Source organism: Ptychodera flava, chromosome 22 (assembly GCF_041260155.1).
Source record: "Ptychodera flava strain L36383 chromosome 22, AS_Pfla_20210202, whole genome shotgun sequence".
NCBI classification, from domain to species: Eukaryota; Metazoa; Hemichordata; class Enteropneusta; family Ptychoderidae; genus Ptychodera; species Ptychodera flava.
Window position 1 is genome coordinate 27,820,456 of NC_091949.1, and position 18,969 is coordinate 27,839,424.

Here is an 18,969-nt window from a genome sequence, read left to right on the forward strand (position 1 = left end):
CATTTTTGTCCCTTTTGTCCCAGTGTGTTTCCGAAAATGCCATGTTGTACCACAAAGAATTTCATGTTTCATTTAATTGAAAAGATATACAAAATTTTCCTGTGATAACTTGTGAAGAGAGTTCCTACTGGGCATCTTGCAAACGCCATTAAAATTTAAATGTTACAACTTACAAGCTGCGCATGCCCGAATGGGTACGTCACGGGGAATCCCCTGCTAGCTGAGAAGCGTCATCAGAAATACAGAAATCCCCTCCTCACCGAAAATAACGATCTTTTGTCAACTATTTTCTCCAAAAAAGTGCCACATAGCAGGGGATTTTATCATTCTTACTCTGTCAATTTAAGGCGGTTACGACAAGTTTTGAAGAAGACTTTATGCAGTGTTCTGTTGTGCCGTGTCGACGTTGACTACAGTCGAAGAGTATTTGCCATTTTGGTGACCTTGCTTCGCCACGATGTCTGATTATATGAACTATCAGCAGCTAACGCTGAAACTTGCCAGCATATCTGCTGAGAAGGACTCCTTATTGCACCGACAACCCAAACTGAAAAACCTAACTGCGCTTTTAGAAGAAGAAAGGCTTGAAACCCGTAGGAATAAGGAACGTGCTGACTTGTTGGAACGTGAACTTGAACTCGCCAAGAGGAAATTAGTATTGCTGAAAGAACAGCAGCGGCGGACCAAAAAAGACACTTCAGATTATGTTTCTGACGACGAAAGTGTTAACGAGAAAAAGCTTATTGGAAGGACGGAAGAATCGAGCAGTTTTTCAACGAGTGTTGTTCCGGGAATTTCTCATGAAGTTCTTGAAAATTTAGTGCGAGAACTGGCCATATGCAAACGAGAGTTGAAAAAATTTCTGAATGGACAGGATATGAGAAGTTTTCTTGTAAGTCAGCACGAGCAAACGGCAGCAGAATTTCCCAGTGTTCACGATGGCGTGACCAGCAAGTTTCGGGAAGGAAAATAAATTACAATCAGGGCTTGGTCCGCTGTTCAAAATGCAAGACGGTTATTCAAAATCACTAGGTGTGGTGTTCCACACGGAAACACATAGGGGTAGTCTGTGTGCCACTCACAAGGCTCCTTAGCTGCAAAATTGTAGCTCCACGGTGAGGCGGTCGGTGAGTTTTGGTTTTTGCGACATCGCTCACAGTAGAGCTACAATGCCGAAGGCCCTGTAGCATACAAAATAAGCACGCTGCACATGGCACGGCATTTTGATGTAAAATCCCATAGATTTACTGCATTTGGTCATACTGATTTATCACTACTGAAGATTAAACACTATACTACACTAACCTTGTCGTGTATGGGGTTTGGTATTTGTTCAAATACGTCGATCACGTTCCAAAAACAATTCTTGAAGCGTCATTACCAACTTCCGGTAATGGCGGCTCCCAGAAACACGCTCAATGTTTGTGGAACGCGATCGACGTGTCTGTGCTAATACCAAACCCCATTAACGACAAGGTCAGTGTAGTATAATGTTTAGTCTTCAGTAGTGATAAATCGGTACGACCAAATGCAGTAAATATGTGGGATTTTACATGAAAATGCCGCGCCATATGTGGCGCGCTTATTTTGTATGCTACAGGGCCTTCGGCATTGTAGCTCTACTGGTGAGCGAGGTCGCAAAAACCAAAACTCACCGACCGCCTCACCGTAGAGCTACAATTTTGCAGCTAAAGGCTCCTTTGTTAGGGGCATATCTTGCAGCAGTTGCACGTGTAGACCGTACATAAAGGCGGGTACAAAATTGCAGAAAAACAGCAGAATGAGGTGTTCTTCTTAAGCAGTTCAAAGTCTCAAACCTTATCAGTCACAAAAACGTGTTCAGTACAACTGCCCTCTCTCTTTAATACTTATTATATTCAAATTCCATGAAGGTCAGTCAGGTCATGTGATATTGTTTACAGAGTGCAATATAATATCAAAACTTTGCTGATTAACACATTTCAAGATTGTCATCATTCAAAATAGTCCTGTCTTTGGGGATTTTTATTTTATTGTTGCCATGTACTCAATAAGTACACAATACTCATACTTAAACATGTATGATGACTCAACACTGAGATGTCCGAGGGGTCATTGCCCCAACTGTCATCATTAAAAGATGACATTGCAATCCTCAACACGAAAGGGGAAATTGCATAGCCATTGCACATCAAAATATTGTAAGACCAACTGAAGTTTTCGACAATTGACCACTGTTAGTACTTTCAAACATCTTTTTATAAGAGCTCAGGAAATCATGACATCTATGACATAATCTGGTCACTGAAGAAGTAGTTTCATACTTTTTGCACTCATAGATTATGAAACAGTGGGTGTCATATGAATGTCCTGTGACATATTACTGATTATTACAGCAAAATCCGATCATTTAAAATATAGTAAATATACAATAAAACAACATGTAACACATTTTCCTTCACTAGACATAATATTTCAGACAACTTCAATTTATGTGATCTCTCGTACTTAAAACTGATTTTTCCCACATGCCTTAAGTTCTCTGTTCACTGTCTTAAATTTGATTCTTTGTTATTGAACTGTCTGACAGGAGTCAACGGAATACGAAGAAACCGTCAAGGAACTTCAAGAAAGTGTTAAGGAGAAAACAAAGGAAATTGAAGATCTGAGAGCAGAAATTAAACAACGGGATCTTGACAGCAGTGAAAATGATGACAAAACTCGCCAGCAGATGAAAGAACAGGTATATAATAGCCACTGAATTTTTAATTGATTCACCGAACCTATTTCTATTTGTTGTGTCTATAAAAGCAGGAAACACAGGAGACCTCTTTAGTCCATAGAGGAGAAACTGGTAGAAAATTCAGCTAAAGGTTCTACCATTTATTAACGTCTACATGTGATAGGGAACCATGATTTAAATATATTACTGTAAAATTAGTAGTATGTGTTTAGGTTCAACAAGATGGTCTACAGTTATTGTTCATACATATCTTATTATGATTTGATGTTTGTTTGAAATTTTGGTTCATCAACATTCACTCAAAGTCAAGTTCGTCACTCTAATTATACTTTGGTGTCGAAGCTGACACATTGACAGAATTGCACTTTAACTTTTTAACCAGAAATTATAACTAATAATAAGTCAGTTGATAAGTGATAAGCAATTGTAATGATAACCAGTGTCCTGCGTTAAATTCTTGTAGTTCTTACAAAAATAATGTAACTTTGTCCTGTAATTTCCCTTTTTGAAAGCTTTTTGAAATGTTTTCAAGTACATGTCTAAGTGTTATGGAGAGTAATTGAGTCAAAGCAATGTATATGTCAAAGGTCAGTCCCAAGTATCGTACAGTTTATCATAGGAATATTATGTTTGTACAAAAATGTGAATTTGTGGCAAATTTTGTTTTTGGAAAGTGGAAACAATTTTAAGAGAAAGAATTTTGGAGGTTAATTTGGTGACTGACGGGAGACCTAAAAATGTTGGCATCATCACTAGGTTTTTTCCCAGATCTGTGATTCATACCATATGTTGCCATAACATTGTGCAACAGAAAAATCCATACTTAGATCAACATCTTGTATCCTGTAAACACAAGAATCCTGAAACTAATCTACTAAACATGACATCATATCCTAAAACCGAAGGGCTAATGTGGGATATATTTGTGTTGCTAGGTCCTTTCATGACTTCTGATATATTTTGTGTTATCGCGCGTAGGATAAGATAAAACGAAGGTTACTTAGGAAGGCTTGAATCACCCTCAAGTATCTCCATCACACAGTGTTGTATCAGTCATTTGCTATTTAGACAAGATTTCACACTACCAATGGTAGGGAAAAACCAGTGACTGTTCGACCTTGAAAGTGAACAAAAAACACATAAAGATTGTTATTGATGATGTTATGAGGCATCATAAAACTGCCAAGGTATTTATGTGTGTACATATTTAATGTACACTGTATGTTGAATTACCAAGGACTCTGTTCACCGATCGATCGTTCTCCGTATTCAATGCTAATTCTTTTTAGTATTTGTTCAGCTTGCATGGGGCAGTTTTTTGTTGTTTTGTCTCCAATGAGAAAAATTATTGCGGTATAACATTCCTGGGCATGACACAATGACAAATAAAGGGTCTTTTTTGCCCTTTTACCCCACTTATAGATATGGCATTTTACATGTAATTAAGACAATAGATCATTCTCAAGTTAGAACAATCACATGACGGCCCTCACGTCCTCTTTGACTGATTTTCGTGACTGATATGCTTTGATTAAAATTTCAAAATCATGTTCTTGGTTTTACTTCTGCCATATCATGTGATAATGAAGTAAGCTTCCTTAAATTTAAAGAGAACAAGGTACATTGTCATACATCATACAACTTCTGAGCGGAACAAGTCACCACAAGAGATAAATACAAATTAAAGTGCCAGAAATATTGCCATACCAGCATTTTACTTGCAATTATTATAAGAAAGGACTGGTCTTTCACTTTCGTGGGAGAACTTTTGTTTCAAAGATCCACTGCTCTAGATTTTGTCGTTTCATAGATCACATTGTTTCATTTCTTCTTCTAATGGTAAGAGTATCCAGGAGTAAAAGATGATTTGACAAACTGGAAAAAATGAAACTTGGCAGAGCCAGCTTTCATATCCTATCGTCACAGTACTAATTTACCTTATCGTGAATGTTAGAATGCACGTAGCAAGGGCTCACTTCTCCATAGTTGAGTTGTTTACGGTACAGTCGATATACGCAGGTCTGATGTCAGACTTGCAATCTTGCCAAGAGTTTGACATACCCTGCATTGTGCTAGCCTAGTTACATATGTTTACTGTGAAACCGAATAACAATGAGGGTCAATCTACTCTGACCTCTCCTTCTCTAGCAGCAGAGACCTCGCATATTAGTGTGCGATCTTTGTAGCAGGATCAAAAGACCAACTTTCAATATTTTGTACGCAAAATCTTACAAATTCAGATCTTGTTTATTAGCATTCTCCATTATTCTTCTCAACATGTTGTGATAAGTAGTCAGCTTGCCACAAACCTTGTACTTTGACGAAGACAAGACAAATGTTTTATGAAATGCAAAGCTGCAGTGTGCAAATACTGGTGTGCATCTATTATTATGGAACTAAACCCAGACCTGCTTTGCAATTAGAGTGCTTATCAAAAGATATTAAATGCTACAGCTGCAAGACATGTCGTGACAGTTGCTCATCCATGACATTTAGGAATGTTGGAAATTGGCTCGCATCCAAAGTTTCATATTATGCACAGACAAAACACTGGTGTCGTGTACTGTAAAAACCCTAATAATTCGACTGGAAAAAATAATTACAATTTGAAATCATTAACTTAATTGAGTGGTCAAATTCATTGAGTTTCAATGTATGTATTTAGAGGACTTATTAGTTCCTAGGTTCATAGTTTTGAAATGGCAACGGTTAGCTAATCAGACAGGGTTAGGTAAACAGACAGAGTTTTGCTATGTCACGCTGTTGTGGACTGCACATTACAACATATCTGTAAATTAATTGGCATACCGTCAGCAGTCCCTGCAGTACTGTAGGATCTCATAAATCGTGAGTTGGTCTGCAATTGAAATTGTTCACAGTGCAGCAGTATTTGACTAAGTACTCAACCTTTATTAAGGAAATAAGTTGAAGACTTTTAGGGCCATATTTACGACAATACTCACCAGTGCTGTACAGTAGCTTAAAAGATAAAAGATTTAGAGCATGAGAATTAGGCAAATGTTGACAGCTGTCCAATGGCAATACAATGTTACTGGGGATTTCCAAATTTCTATTTTAGGAAAACAACAATGTATGCTACAAACAATAACATGTGACATCATGAGCAAAAATGGGAAAAATCCAGGGTACCATGCAATTTGAATGCAAAAACAGTCAATTAATTTTAATATCAGCAATTACTGGTAAACAGACTCATTCTGGGTCTCCATAAATTTACATCACTGTCAAAAAAAACAAAACAACAACATAATTGCAAAATGTCCTTGAAAGTCTACCCTCATGACCCTTGCCCCTCGGTTTGAAACTCAAAACATGAGATACATGGTTACAAAGATGAGTTCTAGGTTATCGTTTGCAGTCATGTGTTTCACGCCCACAGCCATAATTTATCCATATTGCAATGCTGAGTGTAGTCTGCAAAAAAGGCGGTATCTACTGGTGGCCTCAGTACCAGACCCCAGAGAAAGACCAGAGGGAAGAAAACTTCACACCCAGACGTCAGTGCTGACCGTAATGACCAAGTTATCTTTCCATATGTAGCCTCCAAGTTTATATCAGAGTTTAGAGCTTTCAGGGAAGATAAAAACACTATCAAAGCCGAACTTTGCTTAGGCCAGAATGATTATCAGTCCATAGAGATCACTCCAACCCCGAAGTGGCACCAGGGGTAGAAGTCTAAATGATACATGTACAAAGTTACAAACTTTTGCCGCCAACGACTCCACTGAGCTGAACATAGATCAGCTTAGGCGCATGATGGCTGGACACATTCAGCTTTGACATGAATTAAGAGAGGCACAACATAACTACGTCCCTGACTTCATCAATAATACACCAAGACACCGGATCTGGAGCAAAGTCGCAACGTTTTCTGACGAGAAAGGAAAAGGCTACTGTGTCAGTGTCCCGGCCCAATCACATCCAAATGGGGCCAGAAATGAAATCAGCTATGACTCCATAACGATGAATGAATTCGTTGAGGGTTATACATTAATTCTTCTCTCCAACAACACTATCTCAGAAGTCGAGAAAAGGGTGTGATTGCGACACTTAAACATGCTCATGAGATATGTGGCTGTTTATCCCTGGGACGCAGTCAGAAAGTTTCATGGTGCTTTCTTGCAAGACATAGAGTGCGGACATCACACCTGGGACAGCAACAGCCATGATCTCAAGGAACTTTACCTATACTATAGAGCAGCAGAGATGAAAAAACAAGTCGCGATGGAAATCCAACAACTCCATCCAGTTTTGCTGGGTTGGGGTAGTGATGGCAGCAAATGCAAGTTTAGACACATATGCAGGCTTGCATATGTGTCTACGTATATAAGTTCAGAAAAGCCACATGAAAGTCACTCCAAACTTAGATGTCCGTACAACAACCCCAAGTTCAGAGAAGAAAAGTCCAAACAACGAGACAAGCAAAACTAGGTCAGGAATAGGACCAGATCCCATTGATAAAGCACACAATGTTTTTGCAGGATGACCATCCACTACGTCATTTTCATGATTCAAGCAAGATACAGTCACATGTATATAGACAGTTCATTCCCAAAAAGCACAAACTTGTTTCACTTGGTCGCTGGATACCTAATGAATAGTAGCAATTGTGTGGTATGTGACACACAACATATACAAATGAAAAGCATGTATTTATCGCATACCTGAGTATATGTTTGTGTGTATGTATGAACATGTATGTGTACACATATACCCATCTACCTTATTTTCTGTACCGTCAATTAACTTTATTTTAAATGATTCTTTTTGTACAGATTGTAGGGTTGACAAAATCTGTGGGCGTCAAGACAGTGCTGGTGAACGTGTTAACCCAGGAATTGGAAAAACTGGAAAAGAAATGCAGTGAGGAACAAGAAAGATATAATAAGGAAATAGAAGCTCTAAGGGAAGAGAAAAATCTAGTCAGCAAACATAAAATTGGCAGTGGTCCAACAGCAGAGGTAAACCAAAAATGATTTCTAAAGCATGGGAAGATAATATACTTTCCTTTAGATCAAAAAAAAGATGTGAAAAACCATTCACAGTAATTTCAAGAACTTTCAGTAACCATAATGTCATTTAAACCTATGTTGTTAAAACAAAGTGAGCTGAAATTTTTCTTCTTTTTTTCATAACAGGAAACTGCTTTGAAGGCAGAGCTACATAGAGCTGATCAGGAAATAGCAGGCTTGCTGTCAAAGTTTAACATCTTTCGCAGTGAATTGATCAATAAAAACGAAGAGCTGGAGGTTAAGAGTAAAGAAATCGTGAGACTGGAAAAGGAAAACCAGGTACATACTGGTACTTTCAAAGAAACATGATCATTTAGTCTTCCTTGCCTAAAAATGATTGTCTTAAAACTTTTACAAAAGGAAAACAATTAAAGGTTGAAAATATACAAAAACGAAAAAATCTGAGAAGAATACCATATATGTAGTCCAAACATTATCAACTGAGACAGCTTTATAATCATGGTGCAGAATTTTAAGATTATCATTTCCAATCGTTTTCACATTCGTATGTAAAAACCAAAAGTAATAACACCATGTGTTACTGTTTTACAACACCTCATATGATTTATTCAATAACAACGAAAAAAAGGAAAATGTAAATGAGGCATCGTATTGACCGGTTAAGTATGCACCAGGAGTTTGATGCATTCTCTTTCTATATGTGGGAAATTTATTCTGCAAGGACATGGTAGCAGCTGGTTATATTATTTAAAAAAAAATTGCTTTTGCTGCCTCAGTGATCCAGTATTCACTTGCATACTCAGCTTCAACAATAATAACAGCGTGCATTTATAGAATATGAATAATTCATAGGGGGATATCAAAATATTATTGCCCTCTCATTTCCAATAATGACCTTCCATGTTGCTTATCACCTGAGTGCTTTTGAATAATTAATGAGAATATTGTAGACAATGTTTGAAAACAAAGGGAACGTAAATATCCTCCCAGTTATTTTGTTTGATTTTATCTTCAGACATGAACGTAATACCAACTTTCACTTTCGCTTTTAAAATTACCTGACGATAATAAATCTCTTTTTGTAGATGTCATAGCATTATGGGTATTTTCACTCTTCTGCAGTAATCTAAAAATAGATGTGAAAGTGATAGCATGGAATGGAAGAGAAAAGTTTATCAACATTATCCAGATGGTCGTGCGTGTTAGCACTTAATCAAGGCGCATATTAAATAACCACCCTCAATTGCTGCCTGTTATCACTACTGTGTTTGACCACCATACATGGTTATTTTCGTTTTACAATGGGGTGTCCATGTCCATCGTAATCACGCTTCAAGAAGTGAAAGTTGCGACCGTACACATTAAGGCATTAGACTTTAGTAATGAAAGCATAACATGACATGTGTGTTGGCTAGTTTGTCAGTAATGTGTACACATAAGCAAGCTTGGGATGATTAAAAAAGAGTGACCATAGCAAATAAGAGCAGAAGGAACAGTACCATATACATACAGATGTCGTTGTCTCATGAAACGTTACTTTTACCATATGTGCACCTGCATAAAATCCCAACAAATAATTGAGTAATAGTGTGTACCATTCACGGATATGTTGTTCATTTCATAAAGGATATGATATAACTCTGGAAAGCCAGTTTGAAAAATGCCTTTTTTTGCATATGTACAATATTCTACGTATGGGTAGGCCTTATTTTTTCCGGCCTGTAAATAAATATCAAGTGTCGATGAGGGGATAAATACAAGTTGAAATCACATGTTCCATTAACCAGAGTAGATGAGAGCTGACATTTTGTCTTTTGCAAATCACAGGACTTACTGCAAAGAATAACGGAACTGGAAACGAAACCACAGAATTGTTTGACCTGTGTTGATTTAAGTAAGGAAAATGAGGAACTGAAAAGTGACGCAGCGCAACATAAAGAATACGTAAACCTTATGACTACACAGGTAAGTATAGGGTTCCAAACACCCTATATGTCACAGAAACCAATTTTAAAAAGAGATAGTTTTGAGTGATTGTGTTTAATCATATATGCTATACAGATTACATCTTTAGCATTGGTCAGTAGTTTTTGATAACAACATAAATCTATTTATAGACTTCCGGTTTCTCTGTCATCAGCATTCAATTGCAATTGGTGTACATGGCATTGTATTGGTAATCATACAATTTTAAGTTCTGCTTTCTTCTTATATAGCTGGGATTTTTCTTTTCAGCAATTTTTAGCCATTAGCACATCAAACCATTGTTCAAACCAGTACAAAGATTGCGTTTAGCATTTGCCAAAAACTTACTGCTTTTGGTGTTGTGCTTTCAACACCAAACATGGGTACATTCCTCATGCTCTTGATAAAGTGGGTGGAAAATATGCTAAGACTTAACCCTTTCACCACTATGGATTGAACCAATCTCATTGTTTTCTGTGGTAAAGTTGGACCTCTAGACTGGGAAATGGGTGTGAAAGGCTTTAAGGTAAATGGTATAAAACCGAAACTTGTCTAAATTTAAACAACTGTGTAAACTGCGGCAGAAATAAAATCAATGGCAAAATTTGATAAAAGAAAACATTTTTAATCCTGGTTATGTGCAGTTTAAATAAGTGTTCTTATTTATTTATTTATTTATTTATTTATTATTTATTTATATATTTACTATTCAAGATGAAATGTTATGAAGACGATTTTCAACATGAAAGGAAAGACAGAGAGGATATGAAGAGTAAATATGACAGAGATATCGAAGAGAAACAATCGCAAATTACAGGTTTAACTGAAGAGGTGAGTTTCATGGGTCATTGCTGTAAAAATGTGTCCATGCCAGCTTGCATGTAGTGGGGGTGGGGTGGAGTGTTGACAACTACCGGGTATATGGAAACTATCAGTCAACATCTTAACAAATGTCTGGTTGTTGCTTTGCCAGACTACATCTAAAGATGGTTTATTCAGAGAAAAGTCTTGATATTTCTATGAGCTCGTCTATTTTTCCATCAAAACCAGGGAAAGACACTTATTTTTTTATCCACTTGCCCTTCGGGCAAGTGGGGGGTGAAGTTCACTTGCCCGAATTGGAAAATCACTTGCCCAGTAAAATTATGTGTTTTAAAAAAAAAGCAAAAGCAGTGATTTTTTTTTCACACTTTATCGTGTTATTCATCAAACTTCATGATGTAGTGCAAAATGTCAGTCACTCTCTCACTATTCTCCCCAGACTTCCAAGAGTGCTGGGCAGCTCATTAATATTCATGATCATTAATTAATATTCATGAAAAATTATAATATTTAATATGCTTGTACGTTTACTTTCTTAGGGCTATAATAATGTACAAATAATAACAGCCACTTCCACTGTACCTTCAAGGTATTTTTTCAGTTTTAACTGAACTATACAGAAAGAAAAAATCTTTAGAAGTTATAAAGGAATTTTTGAAGCTTCTGAAAATAATGTACTTCTTTGTCATGTTTTTACACTGCGTATGTCATCCCTCACCACTATGAAGTTATCATTAATACCGTACACTATACCAGTATCCTGTTTTTCTGATGACTTAGGTGGTCTTTATAATGCTCATGCGCAGATTCAGTAACTTTAAATCAACAACTTAAGGGTGTCGGCGAGTTTGCGATCCGTTTTAAAAGCTGATTTCTCGATGTTAATTTCGGTCCGATTGCTTCTTTGCAGTCATTTTAGAATGGGAAAATTCACAAACAGAGAGGTTGGTTGCCACGAACAAGTAACTTTTGGCATATTGACCTGAGAAATAAGTCAGAGTCCATTGAAAATTCAAAGACTGGACCCGTTGACACCAAAGCTTTCGTGACCATGCATGCAGCCTTCCACAATGAACCCCGTGAATGCCAGTCACTGAACTGAACATTGCAATGCAGAGTACGTTTTAGTAAAAGTCCTGTTTTTTGGTGCTAATTTTCGCTACCTAATTTTATTTTTATAGTGTTGTAAACATTCATACACAACACAAAAACTTCGTGTGTGTCTCCTTTTTGATCGTACAGACATGTGACAGCGCCCACCATATTTGTCTTGTGAGGGCTAGGAACTTTGTGGACGTACGCTCAACCAGCGTACTGTAATTAACCGATGGTATTGTTTATTGAAAACGATCATGCAATATTGTGAAAAACTTTATGCTAGTTCGCACAATGACATAAAATGATTATTATATGTTGTTTAAGTCAGTGTTCCCACATCAGAAAATCGATCTCATAGATTTGATTTCGAGGTAATTATTGTTTCACTTGTCCCGTCGGGCAAGTGGCATCGGCGTTTCACTTGTCCGAATGCGACTTTCACTTGCCCCGGGCAATCGGACAAGCGTTAGTGTCTTTCCATCAAAACATGCACATGTCTAACTCAACCCATTATTTTTTATCACTCCTTGTAGTTATATCGCATAAAAAATCTTTATCAAAAAGAACGAAAAGAAAGAGAGCAATTACAGCGGCGACAGATGCAACAATATGGTTATGGAGTTAATCAAGATTTAGTGACTGATATGGTTAGCCCTGGCGTTGTGCAGAGCGGACACAGGTCTTACGCCTACGGCCAGCAGGCACGGTGGCAACACAAGCCACTGCCGACTGAGGTTGTCGTTGATTCTGACATAGTGGTCAAGGGAAGCGATGAGGTGGCTTCGAGCAGTCTCACAAGCCATGGCCCTCGGGAGTGCCCTCGTTGTGAGCGGGAGTTTGCACCTCACGAGAGAGATGAGTTCGAAAAACATGTAGAGAAATGCCTTAACTGAAGAGTTCAACTCAGACCTTGAAATTCACCAACTTGGGAGAGTGTTGGCAGGTTGTGGTAAGTATAGGTCCATTGTGGTATGTTTGGCTGCTGCATCAGAAATAAGAAAAGAAGAAAAACAAATTGTAAAATTGTCAGTGGCTGAAAAAATTATGCAATAACATTGGGGGGGAAACTCAAATCATATCATTTGGAAAATGAAATTTAATTTCTGTTTGACTTCAGCTGTTCGAGATCACGTAAATTTCAGGTTCAAAATCTGCAGCTTTTTGACTTCAAAATCAGCGTAATGTAATGTAGGGGATGTTAAGGTGTCACACCGCTGGGCAGCAAGTTTCATTTGATCAGTAATAAGAATCCCAAAATTTTCCCAGAAATTCTAAAACCTGATGCATAGCCACAGTCAAGCGTTAGCAAGAAGCAACAGCACCGGGGAACGAAAGGAAAAGTGGCACGAATGTAAGGTCGGAGGTCACGAGAAAGCAAAGGTCCGAGTAGCACTTCTCAGTGAAGTGAAAGTGAACAGTGGTTACAGAGATGATAATTCCAACTGAACAGGCAACAATACCAGCCATAAGCATAAAACACTAATACCAACAGAAGAATATGACCCGTACTTCTGTACAAATACCATTCGTTACTACCAAGGAAGATACTTTCAAAAAACTAACCTTCCAATACAATACGTAAGACATTCACATTGAAAGTATTTAAATTATGCGAATGTCAAAGGTCATATAAACTAATTCATGTGAAGCTTCACAAAAAAGTTACTTTATGCTGAACACCAAATTGACTTTGCTGTAACACAACACATTACTCATCAAATAGTTGAAAGTTTACCACATGTCATATATGAGATTTTATTTTCTGTCTTGTACTTTTGCAGCAATAATTCTATTCTGACATGTAGTTTTCTGTTTTCCCAAAATATCATTGTAAAATACATAAAAGATACAAATTACCAATGACTTTTATTGACATATTCTAAGTACAAAATCATAGAAAAATATAATTGTGCAATCCTTTTAATGAGTTCAGTTTGCTTATATCATTTGGAAATACTATTTGACTTTCACCTTATAACAGAATGCATCTTTGAATGAAATATGTATCTTATTATCAATGACATGAATGCCATAAATTTTTACATGATTTGGAGAAGTAGGTGCAAAGATTTAAACTTTTTTGCTATTTACCAAAGCAGAGGACTTTAGCACCAAAATGGAAAAATTCAAGTGGTTATCCAGGTGCTATATTAAAAGGTACAAATTATTCCTTTGATCCAAAATCGAACTGGTAAAGAAAAGAACGGAGGTACATCAGAAAACTAGTTCTGTTTTATCTTGTGTCAATGCTTCAAGTTCAACTCCATATCGTAAGCAGTGATGACATTCCAGGTTTTTTCTAGGATAAATACATCAGCAGAGAATGTCAACCTTACATTTCCCTTCACTGAGACTAAAAGAAAACTTTTCAAGGCCCATGAGCAACTTTAAACCTATATTTACACCTCAGATGATGATTTTCTTTTTCTTTCAATTATTTGAAATATTTGGAAAATAAATTCAGTGCTGATTTGTGGGGTTTCCCCCAAAGACCAAAAGCAAAAGAAGTCCTTACAACAGTAAAAGAAACAGTGATTGAAAAACTTTGAACATTGCTTTGTCCTGATAAAGCCTTGAAAGAGGAGCTCTAACCACTTCTGCTGAACGGAAGTTTTCATTGCATGGTACAAACTGTATAGTGACTTGGTTGCAGTGCCTGGACAAACCAAGAAGAGATACACTGTCAATATACAAAATCATAGACAGTAAAAGCAAAATATACCGGTATATGATAAAATATATACAGTACTACTACAAGAATTAATTGGTATGTTTATGTATATCACATATTTACCCTTGTTATAAGATTTTTGCCATATTTTTCAACTTTTCCATTCTCATGTACTTGTACACAATCCCACACACAACATGAAGTACAATTGAGTGTGACAAGTTCAGTGATAAAGGAAAGTTTAGTAGTCATTTTTATTACTTTCTCATATACTAGTATTTTTTCATGTAAATAAATGATCAGCCGAATTGTAATGAAATTATTTTCTAACCAAACTAATACCATCCAGCTGAAATGCCTAAGCAGAGTTCTCAGTATCTACTGCACAGAGACTCCAAGTTTGTACACGTCCTGCCTAAACTCTAACTGTAACAGAACAGTATCAGTTGACAGATTTATACTTTTATGACGATGCAGCTAAATACTTACCCCTATCAACTATGTTACAGTTATTGGCTTATAGATTATGCTTTTGGTATGTAAAATGAACAGTTTAATAATTTACCAAAATACCCGTATCCAAGCCACATTTTGTGAACATTCTAATTTCTTAAAAGATAAGTATGGGAAAAGCATGACCACAGCCTCAGAGTTGTTAAAATATTTTATAGCAGCAGAGATAACAGAATGTATATAAACTTACACTTAAGTTGTTTATGTTAGGCGAATTGTACAAGTTATTCCTGTGATTTCTTGATGCAAAACAGCATGTATGAATGGCAAAATGTCACCTTTTTTACGAAATTTTCACCAAATATTTACTTTCACTTGGCACCTCATAGCCTACATATCAATCACAGAAAGTTGATTTCAACCTTTTTTTGCAATTTTCAGTACACCCACAATGAACATGGATGCACCAACAAAAGACAATAGTGTGTATTTAATGTTCTGTTCAAAGATTTCAAAAGTTTGGGATTTCCCTGACATTCTAATGGTTGTTACAACATTTGTAGTTTATTCAATAATTTGTTTGCGGGTAAAAGTTAATCTAGTTTAATAATAGTGTGCTACTAAAATTTTGTATCTGAGTAAATTCCTCCTTTGAAAATTTTATGACCACTACAATCACTTTCTGTAAAATTATCAAAACTATTTAGTTGAATGTTTTGTCAATGGATGTATTTCTAGACTGATATTTATTGTGTGTTAACATCGAGTTTTGTTTGTGTGCCTAAATTTTTGTACAATTAATGATACTTCATGGATTTTGAACATCAGAAATTTGAGTACCGAGTTGATTCATCTCATGTGACTTGTGTTGAAAGAGAACATTATATTTTTAGATTGTTGATATCCAAAGGAAACCTCAAGGACACGTACAACCAACAAGAGAAGAACAATGTATTATTTTGAATTCTTGATGCAGTGTACAGAGTGAGTGACAGATAAAGACCCCCGACATTTATGAACAGTCTTTCAAAATATCTGAAATGTAAAGAATACGATGCAATGTTTACTTTAAATATGGTGACAACACCCAGAGAGATGTTGACAGAAATCTATTTTACAGAAAGTGCGTTTTGTATTGCATTAATTTATTGGTTTGTGTCTATTGTTTTGAATTTTGCATGGATAAATGAGAGTGTTTTTTTCTTGAAATAGTATTTTCAGTATTGTTTTTCCATCATGTATATTTGTCAAGAGAGAGAAATATTTGAACACACCAGCCAAGGAATTGGTTTCACACACCCAGTAACTGCCATTCCACACTGACCAAGATCCGCAAGAATGGAATAAAAAGTCACAAAACCGCACAGATAACGTGTCCAGGTACGATAAAATTGATTTGAAAGTGTATTTAAGAATGTATTTATGCGTTTACGGGAATGAAATAAAGGAATGAAGATAAATATCAGCCAAGCTATTATTTTTTTAAATTTTTCTTTTCATGATACTTTAGAAACAAACTTTGTTTGAATAATGTGTATTCCTCCTTAAGTGAGCTATATGGTTTAAAAAAAATTTCAAACTTTAAAATGTACAACCATTACAAATTTTTCCATGTTAGGGAAACAAACTGCTAAAACAGTCTTACATAAAAAACTTAAAAACAAACAGAAAACATATAAAAACTGTAAATTTTTTATTAGAACAAAGGCATCACTCCCTGTCATTGAATATTTGTGAGGTTGTCCTTGTTTTGTCTTCCATTCAAATTATTGGGCAGGGAGGAGATTTTCTGGCAGGTTTATCGCACTGAAGGCACCTGCTTTGACACGATCTTTCATTTCAATGCATGAGACATGCAAGCTTTTGAAAAGTCTGATTTACATCCGTGAGTGAACAATATGGAAATTGTCCGACTTACAACTGCCATGCATACAGGCAAAATGAAAAGTACATACCACATCAGCCAAAATCACTCCGCTTTGAAATTTTTGTTGTAAATTTACATCTAGATCCAAATTTCACGTTCAGTTCTACTGTATGACCTGTTTCATGAAAACAGACGCTTTCCTCCATTATCTCTCTTTCCTGTTATTTTGATAGGTTTTGTGTCATTTATAACATATTTATCCGTGCCAGTGGCAGCCATTGTCACAACTAAATCCATTTAAAATATTCACTTTAACAGGAATACAAACATGTAATTACATTAAATGATTAACATTAAAAAACCCACAGTAAATTTCTAACCGTCAACTATCATTATACTATTAGATCCACAATAACATCAAAGCAGAATTACTCTCACCTGATGAAACTTTTGTCATTTAATTCTGGCAAAGACGATTAAGATACCACCATATTTTTATATAAGTGCATTCATACTTTATTCATGTGTAATTTCCAATGAAACAACTCATGTGTAAACATCTTTGTTGTACATAAGAATAGCATATAGATCAAATTTGGATTATTTTACAGTAGTTTACAGTTGTTCCATGATGTAGATGTAGATGTAATTAGTTTAAAAGTGTGTAATGATCTTCAAATAACAGATATATAACTCATAGTGCTAGTGTTTTAGCTTTACAATTTTTCTGCTAACAATGGTTTTACAGATAATCTGTGCATGTATTTCACAGCTTTTGTCGTAGTTACATGACAATATATGATTAGTCCAGTATGGCCAGTCTGTACACAGAGCCTCAGTAGTGTTTAGATAATAATACACCATCTTGACATTAAAGCAACACTCTCCTGAACATTAAAGCCACATTGTCTGCAATGCATGACAGTTCCCTTAAGCTGTTGATTATTCCTCATTGAGTCCAAAAGCTATTGATAATTCCTCCTCTAGTATCTAAAGCTTAGTCAATTTGGAAGCTGCCATATTATCATCTCAAATCAGCAGATCAGTTTACTCAAATATTCAGAATCAGAAATTTGAAAAACTGTGTGTTCTTGCTACTGGGGCCACTTAGGGATTTTTTCCTGCTTTGGTACTTAAATTTGGATGAAGTCTTGGTAATTTGTATAGTACAGTGCTGCATAAAATCAAACATCTATTTTGATGAAGTATGCTTCTTTTCTTCAGCCTTTTCTGAGTTACATTTTATTCATGTTTTCTTTGAAGTCCTATTTCAAAATTTTGACAAGCCCAGAGGTGTGGTATCACAGTGAGGATGGGTATTTCAATGGAGTTATCGTGATTTGTACATTTCATTTCTCCATGAACCTCATCCAAACCAACTGTGAAAATTCAACTGAAATAAAACACTTATATATGAATTTGAGTGTGCCTGTGTTGTTTTTGACTCCACCCCAATGTACGTGATTCAAGCACATCACATCTTTATAGCTCGGCACACACTCTCTCTCTCTCTCTCTCTCTCTCTCTCTCTCTCTCTCTCTCTCTCTCTCTTACTTTTTCACCCTTTCTTCTATGCAGGGTATGACACTGAGGGTGTTATATTTGTACTCTTTGCCTCCAACATTTGGGGAGCTACCATGTGCAACACTAATGTAACATTAATAGCATATGAACAGAATACACACAGGGAATTATTTACACTCCGAACAATAGACACTTGGGATTGTCTATAGTCCTACAATCTAGGCATGAGGAAATGTTATATTAGTCTTTCTTTTCCAACAAATACTTCACAAAAGATAACCTCTTACTCTGTCTCTTTCTTCCAGGCTGTCTCTCTCTCTCTCTCTCTCTTCTCTCTCTCTCTCTCTCTCTCTCTCTCTGCGCTAGTATATATTGCACCCTCCCCTTAGATAACCCTTTTACTCATAAATGATCTAACCCCCGCACCTGTAGATCCATCATAGTATAGTTTGTCAAATGTAGGATTAGTCCAGACCTGAACATGCATACATTGTACACTCTGTTCTTTGTCAATTTTCGTTTAACAGCCTTTTCCATATCGCTTTCCCATGTTTGCTCTGTTTTTCTTTTATGTGACCTTCATGTGAACTTTCATAGCGCTGACCCTTATACCACCAGGTCATGGTATACTGGGGCAGGTCACACGAGGTCAGAGAGGTCCCGTACAATAAAAACACCAAACCTACTCAAACTAAATTTACAACCGACCTATCGAAACTAATATTCAAAACGTAAACTTATAACACTGGTGCCTTATGGTACGCGTGGGGTGAAACATGTAATATGATGCAATCAGCAAAACAAATCTTTAATATCCACCCATATCTTCTTTTCACTAATCTGACAAAGAAAC

The 18,969-nt window shown here is 36.3% G+C and overlaps 1 protein-coding gene across 1 annotated transcript; it reads left to right on the top strand.

Annotated features, from left to right (window-relative positions):
- Window positions 1-196: 196 nt before the first annotated feature.
- LOC139123112 (uncharacterized protein MCAP_0864-like) lies at window positions 197-18,010 on the top strand. Its single transcript, XM_070689124.1, has 7 exons — window positions 197-892; window positions 2,570-2,722; window positions 7,519-7,704; window positions 7,882-8,034; window positions 9,544-9,681; window positions 10,396-10,512; window positions 12,135-18,010. The coding sequence occupies exons 1-7, from the start codon at window positions 458-460 to the stop codon at window positions 12,492-12,494; spliced, it is 1,542 nt and encodes a 513-aa protein (XP_070545225.1). The 5' UTR covers window positions 197-457; the 3' UTR covers window positions 12,495-18,010.
- The last annotated feature ends 959 nt before the right edge of the window (window positions 18,011-18,969 follow it).

What these genes read in the sequence shown, in the direction of transcription:
- LOC139123112 (XM_070689124.1), top strand. Translation starts at nt 458, where the DNA reads ATGTCTGATTATATGAACTATCAGCAGCTAACGCTGAAACTTGCCAGC. An exon ending in GCCAGCAGATGAAAGAACAG is followed by an intron (nt 2,723 to 7,518) that starts GTATATAATAGC and finishes CTTTTTGTACAG; the next exon opens with ATTGTAGGGTTGACAAAATC. An exon ending in GACTGGAAAAGGAAAACCAG is followed by an intron (nt 8,035 to 9,543) that starts GTACATACTGGT and finishes TGCAAATCACAG; the next exon opens with GACTTACTGCAAAGAATAAC.